This window comes from Danio aesculapii, chromosome 4 (genome assembly GCF_903798145.1).
Source record: "Danio aesculapii chromosome 4, fDanAes4.1, whole genome shotgun sequence".
Taxonomy (NCBI): domain Eukaryota; kingdom Metazoa; phylum Chordata; class Actinopteri; order Cypriniformes; family Danionidae; genus Danio; species Danio aesculapii.
In genome coordinates, this window is record NC_079438.1 from 53,674,018 (window position 1) to 53,690,543 (window position 16,526).

At 33.7% G+C, this 16,526-nt stretch overlaps 3 protein-coding genes across 3 annotated transcripts; all 3 read right to left on the reverse strand.

The window, feature by feature from the left end:
* Nucleotides 1-190: 190 nt before the first annotated feature.
* On the reverse strand, nucleotides 191-5,698 carry usp18 (ubiquitin specific peptidase 18). The gene is made up of 10 exons (XM_056455126.1): nucleotides 5,595-5,698; nucleotides 5,226-5,322; nucleotides 5,004-5,140; nucleotides 3,244-3,323; nucleotides 2,630-2,764; nucleotides 2,453-2,548; nucleotides 2,126-2,275; nucleotides 1,889-2,035; nucleotides 1,278-1,312; nucleotides 191-760 (listed from the first exon to the last, which is right to left on the reverse strand). The coding sequence occupies exons 1-10, from the start codon at nucleotides 5,671-5,673 to the stop codon at nucleotides 703-705; spliced, it is 1,014 nt and encodes a 337-aa protein (XP_056311101.1). The 5' UTR covers nucleotides 5,674-5,698; the 3' UTR covers nucleotides 191-702.
* Nucleotides 5,699-7,055: 1,357 nt separating this feature from the next.
* pex26 (peroxisomal biogenesis factor 26) lies at nucleotides 7,056-12,348 on the reverse strand. Its single transcript, XM_056455127.1, has 5 exons — nucleotides 11,972-12,348; nucleotides 10,330-10,476; nucleotides 9,261-9,592; nucleotides 7,472-7,618; nucleotides 7,056-7,369 (listed from the first exon to the last, which is right to left on the reverse strand). Exons 1-5 carry the CDS (start codon nucleotides 12,175-12,177, stop codon nucleotides 7,266-7,268), a joined length of 936 nt encoding a protein of 311 aa, XP_056311102.1. The 5' UTR covers nucleotides 12,178-12,348; the 3' UTR covers nucleotides 7,056-7,265.
* Nucleotides 12,349-12,663: 315 nt separating this feature from the next.
* Nucleotides 12,664-15,816, reverse strand: rhno1 (RAD9-HUS1-RAD1 interacting nuclear orphan 1). The gene is made up of 3 exons (XM_056455128.1): nucleotides 15,666-15,816; nucleotides 15,174-15,357; nucleotides 12,664-13,840 (listed from the first exon to the last, which is right to left on the reverse strand). Exons 2-3 carry the CDS (start codon nucleotides 15,339-15,341, stop codon nucleotides 13,148-13,150), a joined length of 861 nt encoding a protein of 286 aa, XP_056311103.1. The 5' UTR covers nucleotides 15,342-15,357; nucleotides 15,666-15,816; the 3' UTR covers nucleotides 12,664-13,147.
* Nucleotides 15,817-16,526: the final 710 nt, after the last annotated feature.

Consider the following 16,526-nt stretch of genomic DNA (forward strand, 5'->3'; position numbering starts at 1 on the left):
CTACTCTGGTATATGTTTTTAAGCAGTGGATGCCCTTCCAGCCACAACAAAGTACCGGGAAATTATCATTACTTAACTACTTTAAACTTAACTATATTTTTTATTTCTTATTTTTTACATTAGGACGTTTCAAAAATAGACGTCAAACAGCATTACTTTAAAACATACTTTTTATTTAAGTATATCCAGAAACTGCACAATATCTGTACTGACAAAATAGTGTAATCTTATACAAAATGCTTTCCTATGTAAACCCATATAAACATAAAAATATATGCATCATGAACTGATTTATATCTCAAACACTTGTAGACTTATACACAAAAAATACATGTTGGTCCTATTTTGGAATATTCTTTTTAGCACCACAGGATAAACGTCATCTTAAAAATAACAATTACATATCTGTCAGTGAAGTAAGAAAAATAAAATTAATTCAAACTTCTTTTTAAATTAAAAACATTAATAGATTTTTGTTTTGTTTTAAGCATAAATTAAATACATTTTGATACTCTTTTTCAGAAATCAAGGCATAATGCCATATTGAATCTCATGCAAATGTATCGTGTTTTAGGAATGTTTACATAATTGCAATGAAAAACAAGGCACAAATTCATAGAAAGGAGGAAATTTTTTTTTTTGCATTAAGTAAACCATAGTGTTGATTGCAGAAAACATCAAGGGCTGCAGCCTTCCCATCAGTTATCCAGACAAATCCAAACTCTTCTTTCTGTACAGAAGCAAGTAGGCTGTTTCTCTTCTAAAACAGTACACAAATATTATCATCAAAAACTGGAAGATCCTCCAAAGTAAATAAGAAAATAAAGAAATGTTAAGGGATAAGTTTAGAAACTGTGGAAAAAGTATTTATTTTCGTTTTATGTGCATAAAAGTATTCTCGCAACTTGATAATATTCCGATTGATCCACTGAAGGCATATGGTCTCTTTTTTGCTATACCTTTCTGATTATTGAATAATTTGGTAACCTTGCTGCCTATGGAGGATGAGGGAGCTCTCAAATTTGACCTGAAAAATCTTAATGTGTGTTCTGAAGAAAAACGGAGGCTTGGAGTGTGACATGAGGGTGAATAATTAATAAATAATTTATTTATTTTAGTTAAACTTACCCTTTAAATCTATGCCACAACAATATTCAAGAAGGCAAAATGGGTCTAACCAAAGTCTCTTTATAAAAAAGTATACAGAGCTCTAACCCAGTACTAGCAAGATGTACCTAATAAAGTGTCCTGTCAGTGTATGTGAAAAACCGAATTACCCTTTATATGTGTTCTGCACATCCTTCCAAGTAGCCTAAAACAAATGAATAAAATAATTAACGCACAAAATTACAATATTCAGTGTCTTATTATGTAAAAATCCCAATTATAAGAGGTTTAAACAGTCGTGTGGCAACAGTCTGTGAATATATCCAGCTTCTAAAAATAAAAACGTATACACTTTTGTTTTTTATAATCACACTTAATAAAAAAACAGTCTGCAGAAACACTTTGATTGACATTCTCCCTTTGTACGTGTCATCAGAGGGGGAAAGCCCCGCCCATTAGTGATGATCTCTTCTTCATTAGCATAGGAAGTTAGTCTTGTTTTTGAATCTGCCACTATGCTGACACATAGGCATTTGTAGCTCCGCCCTCTTTTGAAAAAAGCACAACCTCATTTTAATTTAAAGCCACAGTCACCAAAATGGTACAATTAGGATCAAAGCCTAAAAGAGGCTAAATCAAAGAGTTATAAAACATTAATTGTAAGGTATTTTGAGCTTAAATGTCACACACACACTCTAGAGACATTGTTATAGATCTTGTAAAGAGGAGCATACTAGATTCCCTTTTATGAATGTTATACTCAAAAGTCTTGATCTCTTACTTGATTCACGCGGCTGTCATTGGCATAATACCACATCTGGTCCTGCGTTTGTTTGATGAAAGCGGTATAATGACCAAACATTGCATGTCCTATATGAACTATTACTGCAAACAGACTGTAATCAGCCTGAGGAGAATCAGATGCAGCCTACAGAAAGCATACAAGATGATTAAATCAGCTGATGCATTCAAATAATATAACATTATAAGCTCTGCATAAAATATAAACTCAAAATACATTTTCTGATTGTCCTGCAGCAAACACGCTCATATTCAGTGTTTCAGGGAAGGTGACTTTGCTGTCGAGTTTCTTAGTCAATCCACGGTCATTTCTGAATCTTTTCAAGTGGACACACAGAATCTGAGGCAATGAGACAAGTTTCTGCTCCTGCATAATAAAATACAGCACAAAATCAAAACAATTAACTTGTGCATCAAACTGCGTGCAGAAATCTGAATGAAATCGACTTGAATTCGAAGTAAAAAAGTCAGAAATTCAACAATTAAATATTAAATTATTCAGATTACAAGTTTAACTTAATGATAAAGCAAACAAAGTACGTACATAAGAGCATGATTGCTTCTTTTCACATCGATCACAGAAAAACTTCTCGCTGACCTCCAGATTTTGTTTCTTGAAGAAAGATTTGATGCAGCTCTCCTGAAAATTGTGAGGAGATCTACATTAGGGCATACATAAATTACGTGAAGTAACTTGAATGCATCACTTTTAGATGTTTACCAGGGTGTTTTCCCTTTCATGAATCACCAGAGGGAGGCTGAAATAGGAGTTGGGCACTCTGTGAATAAATGTGCAATCTATACATGTCACCTGTGTTTCCACCTCAATCTGATAAACACTGCGGATTTCCTGAGCCTGGAGGAGTGAAAAAAAAACATGACATTACCATGATTTACATGTAATACCCACTAATTTATGCTTCATTGTAAGGACAGTTTATGAACCGAAAAATCCAATCAGCCATAATTAAAACTAGAATCATCCAAAGGCTTTATATAAAGTCTGAAGTTAGTAATAATTAAGTTTGTTTAAACATAAACGTTTCAATTCAAACTTGTAATGTACTAATAATTTCATAATGTACTATTCAGTCCAAATGTTTTGATTACACAGTAAAAAAAAAGGATCAGTAAAGTGATCCAACGTCAACAGAAGGACCGCCACTCCAAACGCGGAAGCAAAAAGGTCAAATTTTTATTAAAGATTATGAAAACAATTTTTTTTTTCAGAGAATTAACCTGCAGAGATTAATTATTCACCTTAAAAATAACAATGTGAGCTAGCAAAATAAACACTAAATTTCGATTTTAATCGGTCTTTAAACGCAAACCCACCAGCTCATGATCAGGCATCTGCTTCAGACTGAGATTGAGGATCATGTGGAATATTTCATCGGCGTCTTGTTGAGTGTATCCTGCAACACAATAAGCAGTGGTGGATGAGTACTGAAAAATCATCCGTAAGTAAAGGTACCATTGCCCAAAAATGTAGCGCCAGCAAAGTAAAAAGTATCTGTTGTATTATTGCGCAAAGTATGAGTAAAAAGCAGCCCTTTGAAAAGTACTCAAGAGTAGTGAGTATTATGCTGTAAACCAGTGTTTCCCAACCCTGTTCCTGGAGGCACACCAACAGTACAAGGATGTCTCCCTTTTCTGACCCATTAGCTTCAGGTGTTGGAGTCTCTTCTGATGTTATGATAAGTTGATTCAGGTGTATTTGATTAGGGAGAGGTTGAAAATGTGTACTGTTGGTGTGCCTTCAGGAACAGGGTTGGGAAACACTGCTGTAAACGACTGATGCATACATTCATTCATTCATTTCTGCTTAGTTCCTTTATTAATCTACTTATCCAGCATATGTTTTACGCAGCGGACGTCCTTTCAGCCGCAACCTAACACTGGGAAACACCCATACACACTCTTTTACACCCATACACTACAGCTAATTTAGTTTATTCAATTTACCTATACCACATGTTTTGGGGCGGTGGGGGAAACCAGAGCACATGGTGGAACCCACACCCACACGGGGAGACACAAACTCCTCACAGAAATGCCTACTGACCCAGCTGAGGCTCGAACCAGCGACCTTCTTGTTATGAGGTGATTGTGCTACCCACTGCGCCACCGTGACACCTCATTTCAGTCATAATACTGTATAGATCAATCATCAGTGGCATGCAGTCTCTGGGTCATTGGGTGTAAAGAGTTTGGACATCTTCTTGGACCCTTTAATGCTTCCAGATAGTTTGCTGCATTTATAAAGCACCCATTTCTTTCTATGTGCAATTTGATTGGACAGGAATCACAGGACTGATTTTTCTACAAAGTCAGAGATGCCCGTGTAGGGCCCGTGGCCCATTGTAACCTTTGATTTGGCCCACCATCCCATCTGAGAGGAGAGTGAGAATGAGAGGGCTGGGGCGAATGCCTTTAACACGGAGTTCAGAGATAGTCATCACCTTTTTTGTTTGTTTTATTGTTTCAATTAAATGTTGTAAATCAGATTTGTAAAAATGTAAATACTGTAACTCGACGAAAAGAGAACTATGCAAAAGACATCGAGCAAATCAAGGCACAAACTAGTGTAATTCTGTTATAAATTAGATTTTATTTTTACTGTGATAAGTTCATAATAAAATGTAAAAACTAATGTATTAGTTAATATAAAGCAATGTTTTATAGTCATTTTTTAAATTATTAAATAAATTAGGAAATTACCCATGACAACTATATTTACCCTTGGCCCACTAGCCTCATTCAAGTTTGGTTTTTGGCCCTTCGTAAGAAAAAGTTTGGGCACCCAATACTAAGCCAATCACCGTAGACAAGAAAAAAAAAGTAGTGACTGCAGATTGAAGGAAAATGGTGGAGTAAAAGTACCAATACAGCACTAAAAATGTACTCAAGAGAAAGTAAAAGTACACATTTTTAAAACTACTTAATAAAGTAAATTTTCTGAGAAAAACTACTCAACTACAGTAATTTGAGTATTTATAATTTGTTACTTTACACCACTAACTATGACAAAACGCACTCAGAGAGACCTTATTTCAGTGAGCATAACATTTAAGTGTGATATTCTGCATACATACTTCGAATGGCGTGATGGTAGAGGCAGTTCAGAAAGGCTTTGTGTGGAGCTGGATGTGAAGGGTCCCTCACAGAGAGCAGTGTGTTCCTCAACTGCAACGGGATGTTACTTTGTTCAATTCCATTTGAAGGATTCCATCTTTAACAACAGGCATTTTTAAAAGTATTTAGCATGATTTAGCATGGCTAGCTTGAATATGCAACTGATAATGAAGCTTTAGTACTTGTTCAGTATGTCCAGCAGTTCAGTTGTGGCAGAAAAGGACTGAAGCAAAGCATTAACACAACAGGACAGACCGTCATTGTAAAGGCCTCTCACTTCTGAAACACATCATATTTAAGATATTTTTCGTTAGTTTCGTCTGTTATGTTATTTATTTTGTATAAGAGAATCATAAGTATACTCACGTGACATCATCTTTAGCTTTTATTAACGTCAAAAAACAAGATGATGATTGGTTGCTCAACCTGTCAGTCAAATCGTCATGTTTGTTTCAGCTAGTTACTATATCTGCTTTAACTAGCCTGTTTTGTGTGTTTAAATGAAAATAAATCAATAAAATAAGATCTGAATACAAGAGTGGTGGGCTTACCATAACTCCTGTAAGAGCTCCATGATGAAGAGCGGTTGTACCGTCGATAATATGCCATTTTACTCAAGTAGTCTCCCATTCACGCACATATATTGATAGCAAAAGCTGCTGATTTTCTGCTGGAAACTATTCGTTTTTGTCTTATCAAGATACTAGTACTCTCGTTTTACTCGTAACAACCCAGCGTTTCAGGCAGACGCAAACAGAAACAGCTGGTTTTACTTTCACTTTCGTTTCCTGCGTCAGTTTCTGTCACCAACACGACCGGGTGTCCTGACATTTTAGCCAACCCATAAGATTATTATGCTATCAACACTGTATTTGAAGGCTTCTGGGGTTAGGTATTAGGTAAATTAGGACGATATTACGGCTTCATTTAATGTAAAGTAAGTAACGTGGTATGAAGCTGTAATATAAACTAATTCCTAACCCCAACCTCAGAACCATTCAAATAGTGTTGGTAGCATAATCTGATGGGCAGGATAAAATGTTAGGACACCTGTTTAACATTTTATATCAAATAACTAATATTAATATTAACCCCAGTGATTAAATTAATATTTCGAAATACAGGGTTTTTATTTTAATGCATTTAAAGAGGTTATTTAAAAATAAATAAGGTAACAAAAATAATGGTTCATTATTTAATGCATTTACTAACATAAACAAACAATTAGTAATACATTTATTATTGTATTTACTCCTCTTTGTTAATGTTAGTTCATGTTAATGTTAGTAAGTAATGTTAACAAGCACAACTGGATTTTAATACTGCGTTAGTTCATGTTAAACTATGCTTAATAAATGCTTTACAAGATTGTTCATACTTGGCTAATGTTAGTAAATACATAAACTAATATTAACTCAAGGACCACTATACTAAAGCAGGGGTGGCAAACTCAGTTCCTGGGAGTTTAGTTCCAACCCTGCTTCAATACACTTACCTGGAGGTTTAAAACAAGCCTGAAGGACTCAATTAGTTTGATCAGGAGTGTTTAATTAGGGTTAAAGTTAAAATAAAGTGCTAAAGTGTTACCAATAATAATGCTATTTTTATTTTGGGGAGCTAAATGTTTATTACTGTACATTTATTTTACATTAACATGTATTATTGTACATGTAAATTTATTTACTTTTAATTATTTCAATACATCAACTCCTGAACTGTTGCTTTGGGATCCAGCTGAAAAAAAATCTGTTGAACATTTCTATTTTATTTAATGTTTAGGTATTGTACATTCCAATTGTTTTTGATTTGTTATATTATTAGATGACATTACTATTATTTATTTTACTTTAATTTATTGCCATTTCTTTATTTTTTCACAATCTTTCAACATTGTCTTCGTTTGTATTCCTTTTATTATCCAATTCTCACCAATAACACTTCAGTGTGATGTACAATGAACATCTGTAGAGTTGCAGATGCACATGAACGCACACACATTCAAACCCAATGATATATATACACATTTTATTATAGAATAAAATTATATCTGATCTGCATGAATTAGTTCCCTCCAAGGGAACCATCCAATGTTAGTAGGTTATCAGTTCATTCATTTGTAACACAAGTAAATGCACCAAAAACTGATGACGAAATAAGGGTCTATGAAGTACTGAAATGTAGGATGGCATCATTACTTTCCTATTCTATCTCCAGTAAAACCCTTAACTCCTGTTGTGGGCTTTATAATAGGGACCGAACATGGTATTAAACATCTGCTGAAGGAGTCCATGCAGTCGGAACAGCCATGGAAAAGCTGAAGGAAGAGCTGAAGGTGGAGGAATATTACAGAATAGGTTACAGTCTTTATGTAGATGATCATTATTAGCGTAATAATTGAGCATGTAAAAAGGGCTATTGGATGTCTTACCTGGGTCTAAACGAGCGATAAGCAGATACAGCAACATTAAAGCCAGGAAAACTCTACGTAAAGAGATGGATTTGATTCTCACACTGGCTACTGAGAGACCTCTGGATAATAACTTGATGACAGAGTTCAGCCGCAGGGTTAATCTACCTGTCAATCACACAGATACATCATCACATCCTTTATTTTTACAATTTAGTTTATTGCCATATTGGCTTCAATGGCTCTTTCATGAAAAAAGACAGATAAAATGTACTGACAGTTTATGAGTAACATTTATTTAATACATAGGTTTCTAACAATAATAAAAACATCAACAACAATGAATAACACTAGTATAATATTAATATAAGATTATATAATATAATCTAAATTATATAAATATAAGAATAAAAAAAATTGTAAAAACGAAATAATGTATTTTATATATACACTTTTGCTTAAAAAAATAAAAGGATTGCATACATTATACTATACAATTAAATCTTCATCAGTTATATTAAAATAATACATAAGTGACGCCGCCAATAGCCTAGTGGTTAGGTGGGCCGTCATTCAGCACCATGGTGCTCACGGCGACCCGAGTTCGATTCCTGCCTCGAGGTCCTATGCCGACCATTCCCCTCTCTCTGCTCCCAATACTTCCTGTCTGTCCTCCACTATCCTATCCTAATAAATGGTGAAAAAAAACTAAAAAATAATTATAAAAAAATAATACAAAACTATTAGCACTTCATCAGTAAAAATAGTAATAATGATAATTTGCCCCATTATGCTTTTTCAGACTACCTTTCATGTAGTGTTTAATATTGGTGCTTGTAAAAGTAAAAGCATTGAAAAGATTCAAATATCAATAATAAATTTGCCTTGGAATTATGAGACATTTTTTAGCAAAATTGAACTTTTCATGTATTCTTATTCTGTGATAACTTATTCACATTATAGTGCGGTTTAATTATTGTGACTAATTGCGTAAACAAAAAAGTTTAAATTTACATATTAAGTGTATACTTATTTTGTGTGTATATATATATATATATATATATATATAAAATTACACATAAAATATATACAAATATTTAAAATAAAATAAATATTTATTACATATAGATATTTTGAACATAAATCTAAACATTTATACATAAATATACATATATACATGGGTGTGTATTTAAATATATATAATATACCCAGTATACAAACTTATTTTGTAAACATATACTTTTTCATATGTGATCTCACAATTAATCGTTTAACAGCAATATTATATGTTATATTATATGTGATGTTGTGTATTTTTAAGGATTTTTATCTGAAATTATCAACACAACTTTAAGCACTGCGTTATGAGCTTAACCTAAACGACAAAAAAAAAAACATTTGTCCCAAATTATGAAATCGTTCACACATATCGGTACCGTTTAAAACGTAATTTAATGTATTATAATAAATAATAAGATTAAAATTATTGCTTACATTTTTTTTTTTGCACAATTGTATAATTCCAATCATAAAATAATGAAATCCATATAAGTTATGATATACTACGTTATTGCAAGTAGAACATGGATTTTTTCCCAAGGTGGCTCTATCCCCAAAAAAATCCTATTTACAAATTTTTGTCAAACCCAGCACGCCTGGGCCATCTGACCAATCAGAGCATTTTTAAATCGTTCCAAACACCTGATGCTTTAATATATAAGTATGGCTGTAAATCTATAGCAGGAGACCTCCGAAACAACATTACGAACCTATAAAATAGCAGAAGCACAAGTATATACAAGAGAGTCACCTTGTTTTGACACGCTAGATGTTTCCGTCCCATCTACAGTGTCTGGATTTGTATTAGACGATGATGATGATGATGCATTTTTCTGATTTTGAATGTCTACTAAACTTCGAGCCGCTTGTCTCTGTTCATCAGTAAACGCCACCAGACCCAAATCACTCTCCAGCATCTCCAGAGCTTCAGTCACATGACCCATTGGCAACAGTATGTGGAGGAAATACAGCTCAGCCACAGTGCTGAACCCTGATTGGCTCGTGTTACCAGAGCAGTGCAGCCAATCACAGACTGAATCCTTCATCACAGCCCGTTCACCCACTTTCACATAAAGCAGAATGCTGTGGAAAATAGTATAATTAGCATTGGGAATTATGTAAAACTGCTTTATATTGTTTGTTATTTCGGAAACACTTTAGGTCACAATTCATGCTATTAACTACTGGCTTATTACCTAAGATATTAAAGTACACATTAAATCAAAACTAACCATATTGATTTTGCTAGCTCACATTGCTAGTTTTGTGATGAACAATTCATCTGTGCATGTCATTAAGAAAAATAAAATAAATAGTTTGTCCTCTAATCTGAAATTAAAATGTTTGTTTTTAATTAAATTGTCAGATTACGTCTGTCTGGAGTATTGACACCCTCCAGCTGTCAGTTTTGACAACAAACAGAAATGGTGAGCAGGTGGTGCCTGTTATCCCTTTCCCAATCTTTCTGAATACAATGCCTACTTTACTACATCCAATCAGCTCACAGTAGAAAAAACAAGCCACGCCCACTGTTTTCTCTTTTAATATTCCGTTTCTACAGGAACTGCATCCCAATAGTAAAAAAAAAAAACAGTCATAGCTTCCAGTTTATGCAAACATTACCTGTTCATTAGTGGTATGTATGATTAAGTATTCTGCTGCATCCATAACCCTACCCAAAACCCCAACTTCTACCTTACTAAATATCAATAAACAGTTAGTTAGTAGTTTATTATGCTAGTAGTGTTAGTAAACGGTTTGTTAATATTGTGAATGAAACTAAAGTGTTACTGTTATTTTCTATTGTTATTTCTTCTTACCACATTTGAATAATCTTGGCAGGGATTTTCTCGCTTTCTCCATACTGCTGTAAAACCCAAGAGAAGACTGTACGCCATTGATTGAGCTCAGCCAGAGCCTGAACACCTATTATAGTGAACGCAGCTCTCAGCTCTGCATACTTAAAGCTGTGGGGGGGAAATATTAAGCATGAGATTTGTGATACAGTAAATACACAATCATAAAATAGCATCTCAGTGTGGCAGAATTAAGTTATAAGGACAGAAATAGCTTTACAACACAGCCTGGAACAAAGTTTGTCAATAAAAGTTTGATTAAACTTGATTAAAGTTGTAACACAGATTTCTGTTTTGCTTCTACAAGTATTATTTTAGGATTTTTACAATTATTTTAAGTTTATATGGTAGAAAAAATAAAATCAAAATCAAGAAATCATTTTAATTAAATAGCTAAAATGTTATTTTCAATGCATTTTAGTAAATTATGTTGAATTTAAAAAGTTTCATTGAACATATATCAATATATTAACAAAATACTTTATAATCAATACTTTTTATACATTATAAGTAATAGGAAAATAAAAAGGAAATAATTAATACTTATGCATAACGCATTAAAACATTTACTAAAATATTTAAATATATAAACATCAATATACCATAGTAAATATTACACGATATATTTTCATAATCCTACATTTTTACCACTTCATGAGCTTTGAGAAACCCTGACATACTGAAATGCTCTGATGATATTGATTTATTTTTATTTTGTTTCACTAATAAGGTACAGAATAATCCCAGGCAAAATTATGTTATTAAAGCACTTAAAAGAAAGTCGACAACAATTTTGTCACGTAACTTGCAAACATTAAAACCTTCAGAATACACAGGAGGGGAATTAATCAATACTTATGCAAAAAGCATTACATTTAAAACACATAATATTACTAAAACATACATTTAAAAAATATAATAATCAATATACCAAAGAAGAAACATTTAAATATTTTTTTTTTAAATATTTTACCACTTCATGAGCTTTGAGAAACCCTGCCACACTGAAATACTATCAATATAAGAAATTGATAGATTATTTATTATTATTAATATATTTTTCCTTGTGATGGGTTGCAGCTGGAAGGGCATCCGCTGCGTAAAACATATGCTGGATAAGTTGGAGGTTCATTCCACTGTGGCGACCCCAGATTAATAAAGGGACCAAGCCTTAAAGAAAACGAATGAATGATTACTAATATATTATTCATTTATTCATGTTCTTTTCGGCTTAGTCCCTTTATTAATCTGGGGTCGCCACAGCAGAATGAACCGTCTATTATTATATTAATAAGGTATAATAACCCAAAGGCAAGATGATGGTATTTTAAGTAAGCACTTAAAAGATAGTCAACTAACAACAATTATGTAATTTGTAAATATTAAACCTAAACATTAAAGAGAACAAAGTATATACATAATAAACTCAAATAAAAGAAGTAAAAGTATATAAAATAAATTTGATAACTTTTCATTTATAACTTAGTACTAATAAGGTATAATAATCCCAGGCAATATTATCAGTAAGCACTTAAAAGATAGCCGAAAACACATGACCTAAGATGATTAGAGTAAATTAATACCAACTACAGTTTTGTTAACTCACCAACTCTCCTCCTGCTCTGCAAAAGAGCCCAAACACTCAAGCCCTTTCTCGCAGGTGTCCAGAGCAGCATGAAAGTCTTTTTTTACCATTAAATACTCAACAGCAGCGTCTACCGGAGCGGTTAGCGGACATCCCGGAGGGCTGACAAGCCGAACCGAGCCCGAGCCGCGACCGCCTGCCGGAGACACGGACGAACTGCTCTTCATGACGGACTCTATTAGCACATTACAGAGCTATTACCAAAATACGGTGTCAATAACAATGTCCTTATTTCGTTTAAACGTCACACGTGGATTAAATCCGTTCTGTAAACAAAACAGCGACACAGATCCACTTCCGCATTGGATTACCGGGGGAAATGCATGTCAAGTTAAAAGTCCATACCTGACACGGTAAAAGTTGCTCCTACTGGTAAGGATTAAAAAAGTAGCAATACATAAAATAAAATTTAAAACAATGTTTAAAAAATGTCAGTGACCAAAAATGAATACAAAAACACTACGTTTTGTAGTCTTTGTTTTATCTGATATTCTATATTTGTTACTTATTATTTGATAAAGAAAGCTTTATGGGTGTAATTTAATAAAGAAAGCTTTGTTTTACTCAATCGAAAAATTTAAAATATGCAAATATTGAAGATATGTACAAATTTCTATAAAAACCTAAAGAATAAAGCAAAAATTCAACAAATATTTAAGTATATTTTATATTTAAGTACATAATTCACTGATGTCCAAAATAATACAAAGGTGCTTCGATTTCATAAAGGCTGGTGAAGTCAAAATGGCATCATTAAAGGGATAATTCACACATAAAAAAGAAATTTCTGTCATCATTTACTCATATTTCACTTGTTCCAAATATATTTCCTCTGTTAAACACACAAACTAAAGATTGGAAACTGGTAGCCACTGGCTTTTCTCGCTATGTGTTAATGGCCACCGGTTTCCAACATTATTCAAAACATCTTTTGTTCAACAGAAAGATAAATTAATAAAGGATTAAAACCCCTTTAGGGTGTGTACATTTTAATTCTGGGTAAACTATCCCTTTAATCTTCACTTCTAAAGTGATTTATATTTATATATTAGCCAATTTCATCAAATATCACCACATCAGTGTTGAACAGAAAAGACTAATCAAGACAAATTAAAGTTTTGTATAAAGTTTCTTGATTCAAATCCACTCATTGGCCACTTCTGTATCTTTAAAAAGAAGCTGTCCTTTATCAACCAGTAGTTTCATCAGTCCTTTCCTCCGTCTCCACGTTACCCTCAGCCCATAGTCCTTCTCAGGTGTGTCCTCCGCCAGGATGCTTGTGTTTTCAGCTCGTGGAGGAGTTTTTGCCTGGCTTGGGGGGAAAAGAAGTTGTTGGACATTGGATGGCGATGTGCTGGAACAATGTGGCATTTCTGGAGTCTCCACGTGTGGGGGATCAGGAACTGAGCTTGTGTTTGGTGTTTGAATTAAAGCATTGGTCAAGCCCTTTCCATTATTGCAAAATGTTAGGCTCTTTGAAACTTCTGTGCACTTGGAGGTAGTAGATTTAACACACCTGAGCATCCTCTTTTCAGTGCGTTTACGAGCAAATTTTGATCTTCTTGGAGTTTCTTGAAGCTCCTTTCGATGTTTGTCCGAAGAAACAACAGTATCATTCTTTGTTTGTGGACGACGAAGGTTTTCACGCCCTTGTACTGTGGTTGCCTCAAATGACAAGGGAGTAAATCTGCAAACACTTGCTTTCCTAGTCTGTGGTAAACACAAAGCCGATGCCTGGTTGGTGATTCTTGTAGCCACCTGGTGATTCCTCTTTCCTCGACCACCCCGACTAACTGCTGTGGTTGCATGTGAATTAAACTGCGGAGAAACCTGTAAACATTTTATTTACAATTATATTAAACAATTTGTGGTGATGCAATATACACTCAACGGCCACTTTAATAGGTACACCTGCATGTTAACGCAAATTTCTAATCAGCCAATCATATAGCAGCAACTCGATGCATTTAGGCATGTAGACATGGTCAAGATGATCTGCTGCAGTTCAAACCGAGCATCAGAATGGGGAAGAAAGGTGATTTAAGTGACTTTGAACAGACTGGTTCGAGCTAATATGAAGGCAACAGTAACTCAATCACTCGTCTACAGAAGAGCATCTCTGAACCCACAACACGTGCAACCTTGAGGCAGATGGGCTACAGCAGCAGAAGACCACCCTGGGTGCCACTCCAATAAGCTAAGAACAGGAAACTGAGGCTACAATTCACACAGGCTCACCAAAATTGGTTGACAGAAGATTGGGAAAACATTGCCTGGTCTGATGAGTCTCAATTTCTGCTCCCACATTAAGATGGTAGGGTCAGAATTTCGCATCAACAACATGAAAGCGGATAACCCACCAACATAAAGTGTGAATTATCTCAAACTGGCTTCTTGAACCTGACAATGAGTTCACTGTACTCAAATGGCCTCCAAAGTCACCAGTTCCCAATCCAATAGAGCACCTTTGAGATTTGCATCATGGATGTGCAGCCGATAAATCTGCATCAACTGCGTGATGCTATCATGTCAATATGGACCAAAATCTCTGAGGAATACTCCCAGTACCTTGTTGAATCTATGCCACAAAGGATTAAGGCAGTTCTGAAGGCAAAAGGGGGTCCAACCCGGTACTAGTAAGGTGTACCTAATAAAGTTGCCGGTGTGTGTATATCGCCCATACATAAAAACTAATGTCAGCAACATTTTAGCTGATTGCACAGCAGTCATCTCATCTCATCCAATCTCTAATGAAGGTGTCAGTATAGTTAAAAAAAACACTACAGTATTATAGTTCTTGGTACCTTGCACTTTTGTTAACATTTTTAACTTATTTGTTTAGCATATCCGTCTTCACATTCTGATTTCAATGCTCGATTATTAAAATGACTATAATTAAATTAAATATCCCTACGAATAAAATATACATTCCTTAAAAGAGTGAACTTCCATTATGATGCTATTATGGTCATACTTGCATTATATAATGAGTATAAATAGTATCACAATAAATTGTGGTGCAATATAGCGTACAACAAAAATTTGATATCGTGGCAGGCCTAATTAAAAAAAGTTTACTTTTAATATTTACACAGAAAGCATGTTAAATGAAAGTAAACTGTCTGCTTTATTGAAAAAGGAACAAGTCAATATAGGGACTTACCCATGGTGCACCACCTCGCTGTTGTTTCTCTGATAATGACCTGGGACGGATGGCACTCCGTAGTTGTGCTCCATATTCATGCTTTGGTCCATTGATGGGAGCCTCTTTGAACAACAACTGAGATTTGAGTGGGTTCAGCAGTCTCTTCTTGTGTGAAGTACGGGGCATTAGAAGTCATTATAATCTGCATTGAAGAAAAACACGATAACATGAGACAGAGAATCATTACTATTATCTAAGACTACAATGAAATGTGTCATACAAGCAAAAACAGTCTATTAAAATCGATACTGATTGACTTCCGACTATTTTAATACCCATTCAATCATTAAAACTCATTCAAAAACATATTATCAAACATCATTAACTTTTAATTATGTGCAATGCATTATCAATAGACTAGATGTAACGTTAGCACAGATGGTAACAACACAGAAAGTTCGCTCGTAAGGAAATGCATGGCATACAATGCAAACTTCAGCTAATACTCACGCATCGCTTTGTATTTCTTCTCAATTGCATTGTTTTTTTTCCTTTGGACCATGTAAGTTTGACAGAGAGACTAATAACCCATTTTGGTGAGGTTTGGGGGAATTTTATCCCTCATTCACGCACTTCCATCCCTCTTTTTAGAAATAAAAATTGGTTGAATGATAGCTAGCCTAAACATGAAATGAAACAAGAGGCGGGGCTTTGCGACCCAAGCTGTGTTGTGATTGGTCAGATAGAATCCATCCAAATAATAATTAAAACAAAAATGTTGAAATGTAGATGTGTTATTTGTTGTGTTTACACCAATATTATCATTTTAATAAATGCTACTAACGGAGGACAAAACCTGCAAACGAAAACGCATATATATATATAAATAAATGAGCAAATAAATTCATAAATTCCTGCAAAAATTTAATAATAAAAATAAATAAATACGCAAATATATAAATAAATGAGTAAATAAATCCATAAATTCCTGCATAAATAAAACGATAAATGAATAAACATGCAAATATGTGAATATATGAGTAAATAAATCCATAAATTCCTGCATAAATAAAATGATAAATAAATACATATGCAAATATATAAATAAATGAGCAAATAAATCCATAAATTCCTGCATAAATAAAATGATAAATAAATACATATGCAAATATATAAATAAATGAGCAAATAAATCCATAAATTCCTGCATAAATAAAATGATAAATAAATACATATGCAAATATATAAATAAATGAGCAAATAAATCTATAAATTCCTGCATACATAAAAAATTTTAAAAATATGCAAATAAATAAATAAATGTATGTAAAAAAAAATCCACAAATTCCTGCATAAATACATGTCTAAGTA

Excerpts from the sequence above, each read along its gene's own strand:
- pex26 (XM_056455127.1), bottom strand. The coding sequence starts at position 12,177 with ATGAAGAGCAGTTCGTCCGTGTCTCCGGCAGGCGGTCGCGGCTCGGGC. Across the intron at positions 9,593-10,329 it reads GCCAAGATTATTCAAATGTG|CATTCTGCTTTATGTGAAAG; the intron begins GTAAGAAGAAAT and ends TATTTTCCACAG. Across the intron at positions 7,370-7,471 it reads TATCGCTCGTTTAGACCCAG|CTCTTCCTTCAGCTTTTCCA; the intron begins GTAAGACATCCA and ends CTCCACCTTCAG.
- rhno1 (XM_056455128.1), bottom strand. The coding sequence starts at position 15,341 with ATGCCCCGTACTTCACACAAGAAGAGACTGCTGAACCCACTCAAATCT. Across the intron at positions 13,841-15,173 it reads AGCGAGGTGGTGCACCATGG|GTTTCTCCGCAGTTTAATTC; the intron begins GTAAGTCCCTAT and ends AAATGTTTACAG.
- usp18 (XM_056455126.1), bottom strand. The coding sequence starts at position 5,673 with ATGGGAGACTACTTGAGTAAAATGGCATATTATCGACGGTACAACCGC. Across the intron at positions 5,141-5,225 it reads CTGCTGGACATACTGAACAA|ATGGAATCCTTCAAATGGAA; the intron begins GTACTAAAGCTT and ends CTGTTGTTAAAG. Across the intron at positions 2,549-2,629 it reads ATGAAAGGGAAAACACCCTG|GAGAGCTGCATCAAATCTTT; the intron begins GTAAACATCTAA and ends CACAATTTTCAG.